This window comes from Girardinichthys multiradiatus, chromosome 19 (genome assembly GCF_021462225.1).
Source record: "Girardinichthys multiradiatus isolate DD_20200921_A chromosome 19, DD_fGirMul_XY1, whole genome shotgun sequence".
Classification (NCBI taxonomy): domain Eukaryota; kingdom Metazoa; phylum Chordata; class Actinopteri; order Cyprinodontiformes; family Goodeidae; genus Girardinichthys; species Girardinichthys multiradiatus.
The window spans coordinates 15386210-15407170 of NC_061811.1; the positions used below are offsets into that span (position 1 = coordinate 15386210).

At 38.5% G+C, this 20961-nt stretch overlaps 1 protein-coding gene across 1 annotated transcript in view; it reads right to left on the reverse strand.

Annotated features, from left to right (window-relative positions):
• Window positions 1-2871: 2871 nt before the first annotated feature.
• Window positions 2872-20961, reverse strand: part of LOC124855748 (pleckstrin homology domain-containing family G member 3) — a 46255-nt gene continuing 28165 nt past the window's right edge. Inside the window, exons 4-19 of the mRNA XM_047345805.1 lie at window positions 17708-17808; window positions 16381-16450; window positions 16252-16298; window positions 16004-16154; window positions 15650-15781; window positions 15282-15464; window positions 15050-15142; window positions 12911-12997; window positions 12800-12830; window positions 12469-12570; window positions 12330-12362; window positions 11559-11569; window positions 10490-10840; window positions 8507-8623; window positions 4943-6335; window positions 2872-4145 (exon numbers count right to left, since the gene is read on the reverse strand). Coding sequence (XP_047201761.1) covers window positions 3553-4145; window positions 4943-6335; window positions 8507-8623; window positions 10490-10840; window positions 11559-11569; window positions 12330-12362; window positions 12469-12570; window positions 12800-12830; window positions 12911-12997; window positions 15050-15142; window positions 15282-15464; window positions 15650-15781; window positions 16004-16154; window positions 16252-16298; window positions 16381-16450; window positions 17708-17808 — 3495 coding nt within the window. The 3' untranslated portion in view covers window positions 2872-3552. The remainder of the gene's footprint in view (window positions 4146-4942; window positions 6336-8506; window positions 8624-10489; window positions 10841-11558; window positions 11570-12329; window positions 12363-12468; window positions 12571-12799; window positions 12831-12910; window positions 12998-15049; window positions 15143-15281; window positions 15465-15649; window positions 15782-16003; window positions 16155-16251; window positions 16299-16380; window positions 16451-17707; window positions 17809-20961) is intronic.

Sequence of the window (20961 nt, forward strand, 5' to 3'; positions counted from 1 at the left end):
CTAAGAAAAAAAATATAAACTTCAGGTATTCCTAAAGATCAGACTTCATTGAGCTCTGAGCTTCTTTAGGAAAGAAAAAGTAACCAACTCCATAACGACAATGCGCGGTTCAGATCTTCCTGAAGCATTTGTGAAGCGTTTTGAAAACTAATAATAGCAAATTCAAACAACAGAGAGAAAGACTGCAGGAATGTCCTAAAGTTTCCACGAAAAGTAGAATTTGCAACTTACAAATATTTCAGACAGGCAAATAAAACACTGAAGTTCTTAAGCATCACCCTCATGGGAGAGGTAGTTTAGAGAGATAAATGTCCCTGTATCACCAACGTAAAATGCAGAATATGTTTTAAACATGCATCTTGACAAATAGGGTGAATTTTAGAAAGAAATAAAGGAAAAATCTAATATTTAAATATGTATCTTCCTACATGGCTATTGGATATAAGGCCCAAGTTATCAATTAAACAAATGAAACCTTTGACCTATTGTAGAGGTTTCATGAATTACTGCATCAGTGCATCGTGACATGGAGGTGATCAGCTTGTGGTCCTCCTGGGGTGTTCAGGAAGACAAAGGTGCCAAATCCAAGTGCCAAAACCTCACACTGGAACTCAAGCAACTTGGATTCTGTGCCTCTTCACCCCTCCTCCGGCAACTTTTTCAACAACAGCTTCTCCTTCCACTTAACTTTCTATAAATACAGGTCCTTCTCAAAAAATTAGCATATTGTGATAAAGTTCATTATTTTCCATAATGTCATGATGAAAATTTAACATTCATATATTTTAGATTCATTGCACACTAACTGAAATATTTCAGGTCTTTTATTGTCTTAATACGGATGATTTTGGCATACAGCTCATGAAAACCCAAAATTCCTATCTCACAAAATTAGCATATCATTAAAAGGGTCTCTAAATGAGCTATGAACCTCATCATCTGAATCAACGAGTTAACTCTAAACACCTGCAAAAGATTCCTGAGGCCTTTAAAACTCCCAGCCTGGTTCATCACTCAAAACCCCAATCATGGGTAAGACTGCCGACCTGACTGCTGTCCAGAAGGCCACTATTGACACCCTCAAGCAAGAGGGTAAGACACAGAAAGACATTTCTGAACGAATAGGCTGTTCCCAGAGTGCTGTATCAAGGCACCTCAGTGGGAAGTCTGTGGGAAGGAAAAAGTGTGGCAGAAAACGCTGCACAGGTGACCGGACCCTGAGGAAGATTGTGGAGAAGGGCCGATTCCAGACCTTGGGGACCTGCGGAAGCAGTGGACTGAGTCTGGAGTAGAAACATCCAGAGCCACCGTGCACAGGCGTGTGCAGGAAATGGGCTACAGGTGCCGCATTCCCCAGGTCAAGCCACTTTTGAACCAGAAACAGCGGCAGAAGCGCCTGACCTGGGCTACAGAGAAGCAGCACTGGACTGTTGCTCAGTGGTCCAAAGTACTTTTTTCGGATGAAAGCAAATTCTGCATGTCATTCGGAAATCAAGGTGCCAGAGTCTGGAGGAAGACTGGGGAGAAGGAAATGCCAAAATGCCAGAAGTCCAGTGTCAAGTACCCACAGTCAGTGATGGTCTGGGGTGCCGTGTCAGCTGCTGGTGTTGGTCCACTGTGTTTTATCAAGGGCAGGGTCAATGCAGCTAGCTATCAGGAGATTTTGGAGCACTTCATGCTTCCATCTGCTGAAAAGCTTTATGGAGATGAAGATTTCATTTTTCAGCACGACCTGGCACCTGCTCACAGTGCCAAAACCACTGGTAAATGGTTTACTGACCATGGTATCACTGGGCTCAATTGGCCTGCCAACTCTCCTGACCTGAACCCCATAGAGAATCTGTGGGATATTGTGAAGAGAACGTTGAGAGACTCAAGACCCAACACTCTGGATGAGCTAAAGGCCGCTATCGAAGCATCCTGGGCCTCCATAAGACCTCAGCAGTGCCACAGGCTGATTGCCTCCATGCCACGCCGCATTGAAGCAGTCATTTCTGCAAAAGGATTCCCGACCAAGTATTGAGTGCATAACTGTACATGATTATTTGAAGGTTGACGTTTTTTTGTATTAAAAACAGTTTTCTTTTATTGGTCGGATGAAATATGCTAATTTTGTGAGATAGGAATTTTGGGTTTTCATGAGCTGTATGCCAAAATCATCCGTATTAAGACAATAAAAGACCTGAAATATTTCAGTTAGTGTGCAATGAATCTAAAATATATGAATGTTAAATTTTCATCATTACATTATAGAAAATAATGAACTTTATCACAATATGCTAATTTTTTGAGAAGGACCTGTATGCTTGGATCCAGTACTCCACACAGCCAGCTTCTTTATGGATGACCTTTTCTGGCTTGCCATCCTTGTGACGTGCAGGGCGTCAGAAACTGTGTGCTGGACAACTGTCAAGTTGAACAGAACCCACAAGTGAATTCTGGGTTTTTATTAGCTGTGAGCAATAATTATCCAAATTTTGCAGAGATTAAAATTCGAAATATATGAGTGAAGGATCTATTAAAACAAAAATGTTAATTTTTTAACTACTAACACAGAGGCAGAGCCTTCCTGTGATATAAGCAAAATGTGCCTATGCTTAAAGTCTTCACTCCAAGAGCACTTAAATTCGGGCAGGTTTACAAATGCATCAGGTGTTAACACACTAAAAAATACCTTTTACAATTGAGGTTAGAAAAAACATTTTCTAAAGCTAATTTAATAACTTCCGCTGCTTTGTCTGAGCTGGGGTAACATTTCATGCACACCGTGCTTGTGAACCACACATTAAACTTTGCAACCTTGTGATGGCCCTGCAAAGAAGAATACCGTGTTTCTGTCTTTTATTGACAAAGAGAAATACCATTGCAGCCTTAGCATTTCTGTTTTTATTGAAAATACAGGCAACTGTGCATAACAAAAAACGTGTTTCTGAGAGTCTGGGTTTTACACATGGTCAACGCCATCCCGATATACAGACATATAAATAATTTTCATGAAAATATACAACTTGCTGATAAAAAAAAACCCTCCAGTGATGTGCACGACTGTTTTACAAGCAGCTCAGGAAATGTGGAAGAATTTTTTGCTGTCCTTGTGCATCAAAGGTTAAAATGTAACCATCTTTGGTGTCTGAACAGAGACTTTACTGACAATCAAGCGCCCTTAGCCGTTGCCACCTGAAACTCTCCGCTGACAGTTTGCAGAGTTAATAATAATGACTATAGCAGCCAACAGTTTGTAATAAGAAATATCACTTTTTTGATACAGGGGACTGTATATACAGATATATATATATATCTATATATATCCATATATAGACACATAACTGTAACGTGCAGGCAAATCCAGTTAAAATGTGCATCATATTGTTTTAAAGACGGCATGCTCATACCATCTCTTTTATGTAAAACTGGTGCCGTGATTATTGCACCTTGTCCCCTATACAAGAAACCTCATGCACAGAGTTTTTGAGGAAGAAATTTGCAGAACAAATATTGAAAGCATCATATAACTTCCAGATTTATGTTTAGTGTACACAGTGCACATGTAGTTTAGCTTGTGCTTAAGCTCTGGAACTTCTCCCGTAAACTCTTCACAAGGTTACTTTCTGAGGACTTCCCAGAACTCAGTGGCTTTATGCTGTTATGAACATCTTGTAAGAGCCTGTTCTCATCTTGGATTCTGTCACACAGGGAACAAGTTCGTGCAGATTCCTGAAGGTTCTGTACTTCATGCAGAGTGACAGACCCAAGCATGTGGTCTAAGGAGCTCCACCTGGACAGCAGGGAGCGCTTCTTTTGCTGAGGCCAGTCCTCTACCTTAAGACACTTCTGACAGCAGTCTGTTGAAGCTATATGGAGATCTGAGGAGCTTCTGTACTTATGAGAGGTGCAGCTAGCCTTTATGCCATCTGGTTCTGTGCAGATGCAGTGAGTTTTTACAGAGTGGGAGATGTCCGTGTATTTTGAACGCAGCTCATGGACGTGTGGCCAGTGGAAGGTTTCAGACTGAGGGCTGTGTGGGGAGGTTACAGTACCCTGTGAGTCTGCTGGAGAAGCTGGTGTTTGGTCCAGACTTGGAGAACAAACCTCATGGATGACTTCCTGATCACAAGAATTAATGGGTAACCTCAGGTTAGGTTTACCTGCATGAAAACACAGACAAAAGACACAGGTTGCTGCATTAGAAATGAAGTGCTTTGGAAAATTATTCATTCCCCTCGAACCTTTTCACATTTTGTCACAAAAGCAACTACTTTCTCCTTCTGTGAAGGTCTTAGAGGTTTGTTAGAGAACATTAATAAACAAGTAGCATCATTAAGCAGCCATAAGAAGTCTCATTTACAGTTTTCCAAAAGCCATGTAGGAGAGACAGCAAACATGGGAGAATGCTCTGTTCAGATGAAAACAAAATAAAAAATAAAATAAAAAGACACCATCTGTATGGTAAAACATGGGAGTGGCAGCTTCATGCTGTAGGAATGCTTTTCTTCTGCAAGGACAAGAAAGGTGATAAAGGTACCAGGAAGGTGAAAGCAGCTAATCACAGGATCAGAGCTTCATCAGGAGAATAAACCAAAACATTCATCCAGAGCTACTATTTAAAATTGATGGCAGGACATGAAAATTTATGCTCTTGATTTAATTTGACTGAGGTTAAGGTATTTTGCAAAGGCGAATGGGCAAACAAACCTGTAGAGATGGGACGCTGTTAGAGAAGCATTGAGTCAGGTGGGTGAATATAAATTCACACCACACTTTATGTGTTTGTAATAAAATACCATTTTGCTGTTGGTCTCTGCCATAAAAATGTGATAAAAATGTCATCAAACACTTAAGTTTGACTTTGCGGTCATATCATGACAAAATGTGAGGACGTTCGAGATGGACGAATACTTCTGAAGGTACTGTAAACGTGTCAAATCGATGATGTTCTGTTTACCTTTTTTTCGGAGCTTGTCCTTGTGAACAACAGTTACATCTTCCAGGTTTGAAGTTTGTCGACTCCTCTGCCACACTGTTGGCCTGTTATTTTTAATGCGCTGGCTGTACTGGCGAGCCAGGTGGAACACCTTGTTTTTCATCTTTCCCATGTCCTGCAGGATCTGATCTTCATCTATGGTGGTTTGGAAGCTAATGCTCTTGGGTAAATGGCTGGGGTGGAAGTTGTCGTTCTCTTGAAATGACAGCGACATACAGGGTTTCAAGCCTTGAGCAGAATCCCGCTCCGGTGTGGGAGAACTGGTGGTAGGTGATGACACATGGCATGTATGTGTAGCAGTGCTTGTTTCAGGCTCTTCTACTATAACTGGTGGTTGATTACTGCTTTTAATCTCTGAAGTGTCTAAGCTGATTTCCACTATTTGGCTGTCAACGTTCTCTTTTGCAACCTGCTTCACCTCCTGGATCTCCTCCTCAGTTTCCATCAATTCCCAAACCTTCAGCATTTCTGATGAGGACCTAAACTCTTCTGCAGTAAATGCTTCGGTGATGCTATTAGATCGAAAATTGGTATCTACTGAACTTTGAGGTTCACTTTTTTTACTCTTTTCTATTTCAGGGAGGTCAAACACGGACCAAGAAGTGGGTCTGTTTCTCGAGAGGCCTTTCCTGTAGACCGGACCAACCTTCTCCTTTGGAATATCATTCAGCTGTCGACTCAGGTTTCTCACCAGGCCAGCAGGGATGTAAGACAGACTCTCCCTGCGCTTGAGGCTGAAGTTAGCATCTTGATGTTCGGCATGGTCGTAGTATTGTCTGATTTTATGAATGAGGAGGCGATCCTTTTTGGAGAGAGTGGACCTGTGTTCTCCTTCGGTCAGATCAGGCTTGGGACCTGACAGGTCGGCCTTGGACGTGGTCTGTTGCTCTGGTGAAGAGCTATTCAACGGTTTCTGCGTCTGTTTCCCCATGTCTACATAGGCTGAGAGGCTTTGAATGGAGTCTTTATCTAAATGTGGTGAACTCAGGACCTCAGAAACCAGACCGCTCCGCTGAGACAAACTGCTGATGAAGTGATCGGTTATCACACCAGCCCGATCCAACATGGAGGAAGGCAAAATGCTTTTATTATCTGAAAGCATCTCCTCTTCCTCCTCTGACAGCTCCCCGTTCATCAGTACACTCATCTCCTCCATCTGAAGACCAGAAGAGTCGCTCTCTCCCTCTTCATCTCCTCCAGTTTCTCTGGAGGCATCCAAAGATTCTGGAGTCTCAGTTTCAGGCTCAGAGGAGGACTTTGTAGACTCAAAACAGTGGGAGTTATTCACCTCCAAGTAGTTGATTGGTTCTTCTTGTGGTAAATGGTCTAGGTGACACAGCTCCTGCACATCAACCTAAAAAGATAACAGTATTATCTAATTAGAAAATGCACATTTTTATGACAAGCACTATGCATGCCCCATTACCTTAATAGTTCATTTTAAAGCTGTTTAATTTAAAGCATTAAAGCTGCATTTCTATTATTTTATTACTCTCTTGTTTTTTATTAAGTATAGTACAGTGCACAGTGAACTACTTCAATTTATGTCACAATTACAAACGTCAATGTATTTTACTGGGATTTTATGTGACAGACCAACACAAAGAAGCACCTGATTGCAAAGTGGAAGGACCATGTTGTTTTATTTTTCTACAAATAAAACTATCAGAAAACTATTGAATGCATTTGGATTCTGTCCCCTTTACTGATACCCCTAAATAAAATCCAGTGCAATCAATTGTTTTTGGAAAGTGTTTGTAATTTAATCAGCGTTTAAATAACGCTGTTCTTCATGAATACCAAAAACACAGAAGACAGGCCAGGAATGAAGTTGTAGAGAAGCTTTGAATAGGGTTTGATTATAAAATTCAGACAAAGGTAAAAATATAATTAGATAAGAAATAAGAGGCAGTACAGTAAGGATAAATAGGAAGAAATACTTTACATTTAATAAAAATAGCATAATCTGATTTAGAGATATGCGCAACTGAGTACGATTAATAAAAAAACAGGGAGGATGTCCATGGTAGCTGCGGAGGAGCTTACAGGAATCCTTTTCTTGGGTTGGAGAATATTCTGGCCGGTCCAACTGTTAGTCCCAAATTGTTGCCAAGTTATTCCCCAAATCTGACTTTTATGCAAGAGTGGCAAAACGAAGGTTTTTGTTAAAAGAAAGCCATTAGAAGTCCTGCTTGAAGTTTGCCACGGGCCACGAAGGGGACACAGCAAACATGCAGAAGAAGGGGCTCTGACTACATGAGACCTCAAATGTAACTTTCAGCTCTACACAACAAATGTTATGAGTGGATGAATACTGACACTGCATGTAACATTGAATACACCATTCCGATAGGGAAACATGTGGTGGTAGAATCACGTTGTGGGGCTGCTTTTCTTCAGCAAGGATGGAAAAGCTGATCATAGTTGATGGGAAGATGGATGGGGCACTTTCTAGCAGGAGAGCAAAACTAAACATACAGCCAGAGCTAACATAATAGTTTATATCAAAACATATCCATGTCTTGAAATGGTCCATTTAATCATTCATGATAACAGCCATAATCTATTCAAACGGAGTTTAACTATTTTTGAAGAGAATTGCCAAAAATATATTTTTCTAGATGTGCAAACCTAGTAAAGAACCACACTAAAAGACTTGCAGCTGCAATTCCAATAAAAGGTGATTCTGCAAGGCATTGCCTCAACAGGGTTGACAACATTTGCACTGCACACTTTTCAGACTTTTATTTGTCAAAAATAAATAAATAGAAACCATTTATTATGTTCCTCTCCACTTCACATTTATGCACTACTTTGTGTTGGTCCATCAATCCCACTAAAATACATTTTTGGTTGTAAAGAAACAAAATGTGAACAAGTTCAAGACGTATGCATACTTTTACAAGACACTGTGTGTCTGTGGGTAAGATTTGGGACTAAAAACGTGTTGCAAGGCCATTTCACAGTCTGCCTCATTTGGCTCTTCTGGGACAGTTTAATTTATCCTTGGCTAGTTAGACTGAGTCTCCTGTCACCCTAGACTCCTGCTATTTTAAGTCTGTGTCCAGGTGTTGCTTGATCATCGCCTGCAAATTGTAAAAAAGCAAAAAAATGGAAAAGAAACTGCAGCTCGCAGCTGTTTGCCATAGATACGTTTCACTCAGCTCAGATGCAGAAGCTGCAGAACGGGAGTGCTGACCATAGTGTAACACTTTCCATGTAGCGCTTTAATTTCCAGCACAATAAATCTACAGCATGTAGGGATGATTCAGCTGTGCTCATAGCAAAGGGCATCAATTTGGTAGGAATTCAATTTTTAAATCTAATGTAGTATTGAATTACCTAGCATTTTATGCAAAAAAATAACAATGAAAATAGTGAAAGTGTTTTAAAATGGGCTCAGTAACAACTGTGGGGACATGCTTGAATAGAGTGAATATGTGTTAAATGTGGCCTCAGATATGCGGGTGGAAACTAGGTTAAAAGGATGCAGGCATAAATGTAATATGGGGCTTTTGCGAGCACCTTAGCGCTGAGAGTTTGTTTCACAGACATTTCCCTGTTGTTTTCCTCCCCTCTGCAGTTTTCAGCCTCCTCTATCAGCGCAGCTTGTAGCTCAGCAGTATCCTCATTCTGATCATCCTGAAAAGGGGACAAAGCACAGCATTATGCCAAAAATCTTTTCAGTCAACGTCAGCAGGTTTGCAAGCTTTATAACTGTATGCTAGATATCAAGGAATGGATGACTAACAGTTCCCTACAGTTCAACCATTCGTAAAGCTCGGCGAGATAAAAATTAAAGTAAAGTTTCATCCACTTAGATTTCTAATGATGAAGATTTCTTAATAGAATGAATTCATAACAAAAATGAGATTTTATGAACTGAAAAACATTTCACAATTAAAGCTACTTCAAAATTCAACTGCAACACTGCTAAAAACCAGAAAGAGGAACCACCAACTAGTTTTTAAGTATACTGTTCATTTCAGAATTTACTTTTAGACCCTTTTGTTTACAAACCTGTTAATGTTCTCAGCAGTTGTTAATTATCAAAGATATTACACTGTACAAGCTGCCCAGAACATTCTGGTCTAATTGATATTTTTAGGCACCTTTTGTTTTTGGATTATTTTATCTGCTCTCTATAATCAGCTATTGTTTAGGCCATTTTGGCAAATGCACTTATCTATATTTTTGTTTTATTACAATATCTGAATATTATTGACTCATTTGTCCTACTTTTTCAAGGGGTTTTGAAATATTTATAAATATATAATTAAAAATGTTATACTAAAATATATTTTTAAATAATTTCTATTATACAGAGGACAAAATTAACAGCTTTCTCTCCACACCTATTGTGGATGGAACCTGACTGTATCACACCTCTCAGATTTAGGTTCTTCTGTGTTTTAACGTCTTTGGAGATGTTCTTAAAAGGTTTGGTTTGTCTGTTTTAGTGGGTTGGGTCCTGTTTATGTCCTTTAAAGAACTTTGTGCTGCTCAACAATGAAAGGTGCTACACAAACAAAGTTCGATTTATTGATTAATACATCAGCAAAACATTTAACAAGAATTCAAGTCATTTTCGTGTGGCCAGACATCCCTTCCTCGACTCTTGACTTAAAAAAGCTAAAACTGACCTTTTAATTATTGTAAGTTTAGTATCTCTCTGTGTGTTTCTTTGGCTTTGTTGATCCATGTAGAGTAGAATTTAGGCTGATTGATAATACATTTTATTAATAATTATTTATTAATCAGTGATTTCTGGTGCTTGTTGACTTTGCTTTAGCTAAAGTCTTGATTTTATTTTTCTCAATCTAAATAAATACTAAGTTCTGAGTAATATACAGAAATATTCAGAGATTGCTCCATTTAAAAGGTATAGAATTAATCCTACAGACTGATTTTGATAGAATATGAAACTGATTGGTTTCTGAATATCATTAATACATAAATATCACACAATATTGCAAAATCTATAACAAAAGAAAAGTCTTAACGTTCTTTCCTATTCCCAAAACAATTAACCCCAAACAAAGAAAAAATCAGAGGTAAAATATTCAGTAATGTGATTTTCAAAGAGAGAAGCTCTCTGCTATTCTAATTGTGTTTAATCAGATGCCAACATTAACCTTTGAAGTCAAACAACATTTAACAGAGCATATTAAGATATTCGTTGCCATGCAAATGCAAACAGGGTCTAAACAATGCAAGTCATGCAGCAATAGAGTTTATAAATGCAGCATCAACACAGATGGGACACACATGCTGTACAAATTAGAAAAAGAGATTAGAAAGAAAATGAAATGCAAACAGGGATGATTTAAACCCAATACTGAAGTATTCAGATTAGACAATGTGGTGTTAAGTTGATTTTAATTATAAAGGAGGAAAAAGAAGGATGAGAATGAGAGTCAGTGTGGGAGACAGAGGGACGTATCAGTTTTAGTGAGCCATTGGGAGAGAGCAGGAAATGGGAAGCCCGTGGGTGGCAGAAACCCTCACCGTTGTGAAATGAGTAGAAAGCAAAGCCCTGGTTCTATAATGCCAGCAGGAGATGGCTGCCAGCACCGAGCTGGCAAAGTCGGCTACCTGGTCGTCTCCCATCAGCACATCCTCCTTGCAACTTTCCCCCTCCTCCTCCTCTATTGCTTTGTCCTGCTGCAGCCCCACCTCTGTCTCTCTGGGTGAAGAGTAACTGTCAGCTCCATTTAGCTGCTCCAGAGAGCTCCTCAGATCCTCCAAACACGGCCTCTCGCCCTGGGGCTCACCTAGAGTGCAGGTCAGTGTGCTGACACTAGTAGCGGGCTGCATGGAGCTCCTATCCCCCAGCAGTGTGCCTTCACTGTCTGCATGCTGTAGCGTGAAGTCATAGACAAGTGGTTTGTTATTGCAAAGCTTGTGCTAGAGCCATCTTGTGACTGTAAATAGTAAGATGTGCTGTCTATCAGCAGGGGATGAAATGTGATTTCTGCAGGCTATGAAAAGACAGTATGCTCTGGGAGGTCTAAGCTTGGATTTTTCATTTTTCACAATTGCAATTGTGAAATGATATGAAAGAATACGAATCCCTGTTAAAATGCCAGTTTGTGATGTCAAAAGAATGAGACCATTATAAGTCATTTTAAAACCTTATTTACATTTAACGTGGCATAAATCCTGTTGAATTCAACTGACAATAAAAAACTGCAATATCAAAGTTATCTGATTAGCTATCACTGGTAGCATGTGTGAACTCAAGAGTACTAAATGCTAAACCTGCATCAAAGGGTGCTTCAATAAAGTGTTTTTGTATCCATTCTAAGTATTTATCATTTTCTTCCTCTTAACAGATTTCTTTTCCAGTTTGATTGTATAGGAGATATGTGACATTAAAGGTGAAAAATGTTTTAAAGTAATTAAATATGGTCTCATTTTTTAACATTTTGAAAACCTGGGACTTTAACAGGGTGTGTACACTTTATATATCAAGTGTTGGTGTTGAGTTTGAGTAACCTCAGTAAAGTGCATTGCTACATATTGCAAAAGTTTATCAAGGCTTTGCAAAAGCCCAATTTGGATTACCTTAACTTACCTTCAAACCAGCTGCACAGTGAACAAAGATGGAGACAAAGGCACCGGGAGAAAAAAACAAACAAGAACATCAATAACAGGTCAGATATCATATTCCAAAAATATCCTGGATTTTAAATGCATGTAGGGATAAGAAGACAATCTCTGCTTCCACATCCAGGCAGCCGTTAGTCTGATTCAGACTCAAGGGAGGCCGTGTGATTAGGTAAATAACGATAAGTAGCATCATGTTCTTTGAGGCTTTAATTGGACATGATGCAATTAGCCAGGAAGTGATGAACCAGTTCCTTACCCTGATGAGAAGGTTTGACATGAAAATGGCTTGTTCATTACATCGTCTGGAGAAACTGTTCTGGACAGGGAGCAAGAATACAGATGTTTTCTGCTCTAATGACCAATCAATGAAACAGGAAGACGCACAGATCTGACGGGCGGGGCCCAATTTGAGTACCGAAAAGAGCTTGTGTGTGACAAAAGGCCTCAACCGAAGACGCATATTATTAACTTCATTATTGGCGAGATGAAGGGGGAGGGTGTGCGCGTGCTCATTGAAATGTTTTCCAGGTGTCTTTGAAGGAGAACAAAGCAGAGGTTCAATGGAGATGTGAACAGCAGCTCTTATTTAACAAAATAACCTTGGTGGCTGGGAGCTGATGTATAACAAGACCACAGCCACGATGTGGATGAAACTAAAGCAGTGTTCATGGACCTGGCTGTCAAAATCCTTCTTAATGTCTACTAATATTAAAACAAAAACTCATAAGATACCCACCGTTTGTGCTCTTTATGATTTGTTTAGCTGGTTCTGAAAGAATAAATGTATAAAACCTTTAGTAAACTTAAAAGAGGTGTGCATATAATCAGTTATTTTTCTGTGTGATGTATCGTAAGATGGTTAGAAATAAATATACCAGATTTTCTCCTCCCATTTCGTCCTCCGAGATGGAAGCTGTCACTCTGGCAGCACTCTGCTTTCATCATCCTCTCCGGACTATACTGGTACTTCCCAGAAACTGAGCAACGGAAGGACACGTCATTACACTCATAGCTGCAATTACAAAAAGCTATTTTCTCCACATGGATGGGCTGGTTATAAGCCAAGAGATCTTGGAAAATGAACATTTCTATATTCTTCACAGGACATGAGCAACCACTCTCTCTTTTTAGCTGCATCTGTGGTTGCTGTGGCAACGGTTAAACGGTCCCAGACTTAACTAGAGATGCTCCATTAGAACCACTTACAGTTAGAGTTGTCCACAGTGGCGTCTCTTGCCTTCAAAGACAGAAGGGACAAATTAAAGACTGTTCTGACATCGATGGGAAAGAAATGCTCTGTGGAAGGACAACGTTTACCTTCTGTGGTAAGATGGTGTTGTGATTCTCAAGGATGAGCCTCTTAATGTGATGGGCCCACAGACGCTTCTCTTCGACAGACTTTGTCTGAAAACACAGAGGGGGAATAATAGAAAATAATTAGTTTTTATAAAATCCCCAGTGCCCACTTGCACGTCTGTTGTTAATACGACCGCCATTTACCGACGACACAGAATGTCAGCCTCTATGATGAGTTTACAAGGTTGGATCTTACAGAAAGAGGGATCTTTGATCATTTCCATTTGCACTATCTCTCTAGATAGTTTATAGCTTTCTATGGGAATGAGTCCACAGAAAGAGGCTTATCTTGTGGTTCATGAACCGTTTCTGTGATCATGATCCTGCTAAATGAACCACTGATGACCAATTTGCAGTTTACACTAGATTTGTATTGAAAATGTCCTTCTATTTTAAAGAGTTCATTATATGATGCACTTTAACAAGGTTCCCAGGGTCTTAGCAAGGGATACAGTCCCACAGCATAATAGATCTTCCACCAGTGGACTTGAAGTGCCTTTTTTTAATATATTGATTCTTTTACAGTTTGCAGTTTGTTCCAAAGAAGCTCCATCTTAGTCTCATCTGACCAATGCACGTTGATACAGTAGAGAGTTGTCAGAGTTTAACCTTGCTGTTCACAGTATTTGTATTTTTCAGCTGGTTTTAAATGACAGAGAACAAAATATTTGCCAAGTTGTTTTTTCTCTCCAACCCCCAAAAAACACATGAAACCATACATTGCTAATGCTGGCTTCTGATTCTGCATTGTGCTAAAGGGCTGTTTCACTGTTTGTAACAAATTCAATCATATCAAATCTTTAATGTTTAGAATGGATAATGTTAGATTAAATACACATCCTCGATCACAGTTTGTGATCAGTGAAAACTTCATTCTACAAATTTCAAAAATAACAGGAATTTCAATTATCTGTTCAGTATCTACACCAAACTCAGTTTTAGAACCTCGGGTCCAATTTAAAGTCAAGAAGTAAAAGGATCTAAAAGGGCAGAAAAAGGAATGAAATTGTGCCTTTTTATTTTTTAAATGGATGTATTTTCTTTTAAAAAAAAACACAAAAGGTAATTATCTCAATATAAAACAACATTAAAATGTATTTTCTGTTATTTCGATATTTATTTATTGAAATAATGAAATAAGCTTTACAACTACAGAAATGCAGGAAACTCTTGTGCGAATTTTCACATGTATGTCTTGGGTACATACAGTACTGTGAAAAAATGCTGTAAACAAAGAATGTTTGCAAAAATGGAAGTGTTAATCATTTATTTTCATCAATCAACAAAATGCAGTGAATGAGCAAAAGAGAAATCTAAATCAAATCAATATTTGGTGTGACCCCTCTTTCCCTTTAAAACAGCATCAATTCTTCTAGGTAAACTTGCACACAGTTTTTGAAGGAACACGGCTGGTAGGTTGTTTCAAACATCTTGGAGAACTAACCACAAATCTTCTGTGGATGGAGGCTTTCTCACATCCTTCTGTCTCTTCATGTCATCCCAGACACACTCCATGATGTTGAGATCCAGGCTCTGTCTTGTTCTTCTTTACGCTGAAGATAGTTCTTAATGACTTTGGCTGTATGTTTGGGTTCACCCATTTTGTAAATTCATAAAAAAAAAAACAATCATTTATATTTCTGAAAGCATCTTTGTTTACAGCATTTTCTCAAACCTGCCTAAAAGGTTTGCACAGTACTGTCAATTTAACTGCAAACAGTAAATGTAAAAAGCTTTTTACTCGGTTGCTTTAATGACTGCAACACGTCACTCGTCTCCACAGAGCGGTGCAACTGGTGGTCTTTGTAACGTAATTTGAAAAAGCTCCAAAGAGCTTTTTTGTTTAGAAATCAAAGATATTAAAGGCTCCAAGTGTTCCTTAAATGCCCAACATTGTCTCTTTTAATTTTTAAACTCTGTTTGTATTAAATTTCATTGTAATAATTTTTCAAATTGAGTTAATTGTCTTAGATATGCGAATGATAAAAGAATGTATTGTATTTGACGCACACTGATTTGACTCTTGCATACTGCCATTAACAAAATCCTTTATATTTCCCAGTTTTTAAAGAATTAACCTAAAAGTTTTGTTGCTGTTACCTGCACCGTATGGGGTTGCTTGGGACGCTTGAAATGGATAACGCTGAAGAGAAGGGGATCCTTGGCACTGTCGAGCAGCATCAGGGTGGAACACTGTGACAAGAAATGATAAGTATAGTCTTGTCTTATGGTTCACTCCAAACAAGATGTTTTTCTGATTTCTTGTTACATTCATGTCAGTTTTAGTCATTTGTTCCCCTACTTATCACAATAAACTGGTCAATAATCATACCGAGATATGGATCTTGTAGACGTAGTGTTCCCCTCTTTTCTTGGTAATGAGGAGCATCTTTTCGAATAGGAAGAGTGTGCGCGTGTTCTTCGCTCTGAGCACAGGAAAGGTGCCCTCCAGCACCAGCTCTCCGTAGGTGGTCAGGTCAGCACCCTTCCAGTTGATCAGAAGAGACTGGATCTCCTTATGTAAAAAAGCAAAACTTTAAACAGAAAGCTTTAGCCATGTTCTGCAAGCATGAAATATTTTAAATCTGATTTTCATGTCTGCCACAAGTAATACTAATTGACCACTTGTGCAAAAAAAAAAAAACAACAACAAAGCTCAGATTATCTTTTTTTTGTTGCATGTGAGCTATATGATCTAACCTGGACTCTGACAGCGTGCTCATGTTTCCTCTTCATGTCGTTGATGTAACAGGCCACACCTGTCATGGTGTCTATCGCCTCCTGAATAACCTCATAGCCGTCTTCGTCTTTGTCATAGTGCTTGGCAATTTCCTTTAGGAGACATCAAAGACTGTAATTGTAGTTTATGACAATGTACTAAACAATTATTGTTGAGATTTAGTTATTACTTTTTTGCTTTTAATTTGCATAAAAGGCTATTTGTCACTTGATGGCATTGCATAGCGTGCATTAGGTGGTTTGAAATAAAACTACTCTAAACCAGATGCCTTGTTACAAGTTTAAAATAAAAGAATCAGTGAGGACGCCCATTACCTGCAGGAGTAGGTGATACTTGAGGATTCTCTGAACTGGCTTCAGAAGGTAAGAACCCAAAGGGAGAGAGCGTTTCAGAGCAGCCTGCCGATCCCTGAAGAACTTTGCCAAAGTTTTATTCCTCATGGAGTCAGTCAGTGTTGCTACAGAGCTGAGGGCAGCAAAGAATGGCATTTATGATCTCGTTGAAGAAAGTTGCAAGCAACAAAAAAAAAAAAAAAAGTTTTTCGAAAGTTCAAGATACTTACTTAGGATAATTGTTGCAGTATTTAGTGTAGATTTCAAAATATTCACTCTGGGGGGAAACACAAGTCAGGCATTACTGCATTTATTTGATCAATTTAATACGGCTTTAGTTTTTAGAAGGTTTTACTCACCTTATTAACAAAGCAGTGAGCAATAGCCACAGGGTCGTTCTCACACATGTCCAAACATTGAAGCAGTTCACTGAAATGAATCAATTTAACGAAAAATGTCATGATTAGAGTTGAAGCTGGAACTGTAATATTCTCTTATATCAATCATTTGATGGGTTTGGACAAGGATAATCATTTTGAAAATATTTTGTACATTTCATTGGGAATAAAACCCATTTTAAATGTTACATCTGTTCCCATCTCTGCTCTAAAGGTCCAGAGTTATTTGCTGTTACTTGGTGACATAAACTATAAGCCTTTAAGCCTCTTTACATCACCGTCCTTCAAGAACACTGGTTTTTCCTTTTTTTTGACAAAACCAGAGCCATACATTTTCAACATGTGTCTGAATCATGTTCTATGTCATAATACCCACTACAACGCCCATGGGTGCATGGGTGAGATATTTTTACTATTAGTAAAATAACCAGCAGGTGGCAGCATGTGCTTTTTAGTGAGCAGCAGATGCACTTGAAACCAGGTACAGTGTTGATGTTGACATTTATTATATAAACTATGTTATTTGTTCATAGAGACTGATAGCTTAGTCTACTAAATTTACAGCAGATGTTGGTGTAGCACAGAAATATTCCTGGATAAAACATGTTTGCATTGTTTGTATTTTTTAAAAACACTTAAAACATTCTGATGGCTAATGGAGGACAACTTGTACTCTGCATGGCCCTGGACAGAGTACTGCATACAGAAAACTCTGGTTTCCCTTTGAGTAGCCTCCTACACACAAGCTTTGTTGCAATTCTAAAGTAAATACACGTATTCACCTGCTGATATAAGTTTTCTTCACAGAAACCAATAAAAAAAAGAGTAGAAGAGCTCAATTTAATCTCTCTGACAGCCTTGGCATTAAAATAAAGGCTCATCATTCTGAGGAAAGAACTGTGTGCTTTGGCAGCGTTGCGCAACACATTAAGCAACACAGACATGAGATGAAACGTAAAACTAGCTTCAACAACCTGCTTTCACCCGTTTACCACAGTCTTTCCTTGGACAAGAGGTTTCTTCTCAACAAGTTATGAGTAGAAATAAACAAGCGTCATCTGCAGCATAATACAACTACATCCTATCGTCCTACACAGTCCTTAACCACGTAATCTGCACAGGACTGTAACATCACCAATAACTGACCAGAGTCTCTGCTGCTCTACCACGAGTCTAAACAATACTTAATTAACAATAATATGTGGCCGTGCATATTTTTACCCAAAACAAAAGAAGAATTATTGTGAATATTATATGTTTGTTAGCATTTGGAAGGATGATTAATTACCTGTTGAATTCATAGATGTCTTCTATATTTCCAAATAAGGCCATCACTTGCTCATGCCCAATTGGGAGATTTCCCATATCGATAATGTGTGCCAAATAGTCCTGGGGGGGGGGGGAAGTAAAGAGATTGAGTAATGATTCAAAGTCAGTGGTGAAATATCACACAGGCATTTCAGATTCCTACCAGCAGTGGGAGCAGGTAACTACAGACACTGACGTTTTTCTACATGCAGAGCAGGTCCAAAGTTGAATGGGGCCCTGAGAAGAGTTTAATTTGGGGGGTCCCACCTGGTTTCACAGTATGCATGTTGTGCATATCTAGTCAGTTAATAAGGGATTAAATAAATTGACTGTTTGACAATCACATTAATCAATTTTTTCCAATATATTAAAAGGAAGCGTCCATGGGATAAAGATTTAGATTGTGGAAGCTGCAAATAAATTGAGATTGGGTTATTTCTCTGAATTACTTTCTAGCTACTGCCGTCATGTCCAGTTTACAGCATTTGGAGGCAGGTTTAATTTATTGTGCTTGCAAGCTCTTAAAGAAAATCACCTAGTAAAATGTATTTACAAACAGCTGCATCACGGCTCCACTAAGATAAATATCAAGCTAAATATATTTCTATACATTTTTAGACAGATGACACTTCAGTTCTTTTAGATCTTGAAGAAATGTAGATGTTATAATAATTTAGAGTAGTTAGAAATTGTAAACACAATTGTTTTTAAATAATGGCTTACATTTAAAAGCTGGGTCATGCTTGATAAACGTGACTAAAAACAAAACAAGTTCTGAGGGCTCTGGGTCGATTTGCCCCTTTGCCAGTACGTATCTATACTTCCATTTTGTACCTATAAATATACCCAAATACTTGAACCAGCATATCAGTTTATTTTTCTTTGCAGTTGAGTTTTTTTTTATCAACTATGGAGACTAATGCTCATACAAATGATCCAGTCTCAGGTATAATATAATTTAATTGCGTATAACTATCTGTGGCCTCTGTATTCTAACCCTTGTTTAGGACAGTAAAAATATGATAAATTATGATCCTTGATCAAAACAAAGTGACTCTAAGCAATTTCCTGCTGGTTAATTTGCAACCATTTCCTTACAGTAAGACTGTTAGTCAATTATTAAATAATAACCACAATTTAATTTTTAGTTTTCAATTATTTGTATAGTTTAATTTACTTTTTATTTTTAAAATGTTTTAATATAATCATGTTTTAATGTTTATACTCTTTTGTGTAGATATTTGTGATTTTTATCTGCAAATGTTGCTATATAATTTACGTATTTAATCACTTTTAATAATTTTCTTGAGACCCCTGCTGACCTAGACCTCAAGCTGGGTCTTGTTTATGCCTTGGGCAAGCTCTGTCTTCATCAAGCTTGTCTTATCTAGCTGTTGCAATTTTAGGGGTATGTACCACAATTTCGTTTACATAAAAAAAAAATAAAGGGGAAGAAGAAAATAGAAGGTTTTGGTTTCCTTAAAGAACCATTATTTGACACATTTTAATGGCATGGTTGAAAGATTATTTTCTAAGCTTTGATCCAAACTATTCTATTGTAACTATTGCTGTATGTTTAGGATTGTTTTTACTGCTGCAAGGTAAAGCTCCACCAGCTTGCCAATCTCAAGTCTAACGGATTTTCTTTCATGGCTTCCCTGTATTTAGCTCCATTCATCTACCCCCCAAACTCTTACTAGCTTTCCTGTCCCTACTGGAGAAAATCTTCCCTGCACCATGATGCTGCCATCACCTTGTTTCACAAAAGTGATGGTGCGATTAAAGTGAGGAGCAGTGTTAGGTTTTCTGTCACAAATAGTGTTTTGCAAGCAGGCCAAACTTAGGCTCAGTCTGCTTAGATGATGTGGGACAAATTTCTAACAGCATTCTTTAAATATTCACTTTTGTCTTGCTACTCTTCTCTAAAGAGATTTGCGGAGTTCACGACTATTATTTGGCATGTCAACAGATTCTCCCACCTGTGGTTTGGGCCTTCACAGCTCCTCCAGAGTAACCATGAACCTCTTTACTGCTACAGTGATTAATTCTCTCCCCAGCTTCAAAACACAGGATATTGTTTTATAACCTAAATTAGCTTTAACCATCTCCCTAACCTGTCTGCTGTGTTCCTTGGTGTTTATGATGCTCTTTCTTCAATAATGTTCTCTAACAAACCTCTTAGGCTTTTAAACATTTATTCAATGCACTAGTAAGATAGATAGTTAGCAACAAGAAGAGAGGACTTTAGCACAGACTATTTTCCTTTAAAAAACCCATCTCCCTCTGGAAATCCAGGGTTTATTAAGAAGTAGATAAAAATAGCTAAAAATGCCCCAGCCAAAGCATGCCAACATCTGTGATCCCCCTTTTTTCTTTTTGGTAAAATGACACACTCAAGTAGCATGCAAACATCACCAAAAAAGGTAAAGGATTGGGTTAAAGGGGAGGTCAAACAAATACGCACCCGCTAAATAAAGAGTACACAAGTAAACACCTTGCTCACACACACACAGCCTCCCAAACAGAGAGCAGCAAACAAACTAACCGTTCACAGGCATCGCATTAATAAATGGGCTGCAGCAAACAAGTCTCCAATATACACTACTCACAACAAGTTAGAGATATTATGCTTTCAGGTAAAATGTCAGGGTAAACCTAAAATGCACCATAACCTTTACAGGTTAATTAGTGTGACCTTCTCTAAACGTTTGAATACACATGTCCAACGGTTCAGCTTAAAGGCAAAATTCACAACAGGTGTTTGATCCATTCAATTCAATTCAATTCAGTTTATTTATATAGCGCCAATTCACAACACATGTTGTCTCAAGGCACTTCACAAAAGTCAGGTTCATACATTCCAATTAATCCTAACTATTGAACAGTGCAGTCAGAGTTAGTTATTTATTCAAATTGGATAAAACGTTTTCTGTCTAAGGAAACCCAGCAGATTGCATCCAGTCAGTGACTTGTAGCATTCACTCCTCCCAGATGAGCATGTAGAGACAGTGGAGAGGAAAAACTCCCTTTTAACAGGAAGAAACCTCCAGCAGAACCAGAACCAGGCTCAGTATGAGCGGCCATCTGCCACGACCGACTGGGGGTTTGAGAGAACAGAGCAGAAACACAAAAAGAACACAGAAGCACTGATCCAGGAGTACTTTCTATGGGAAGGAAAAGTAAATGTTAATGGATGTAGCTCCTTTAGTCGTTTCATCTAGAAAGAAAGAACAG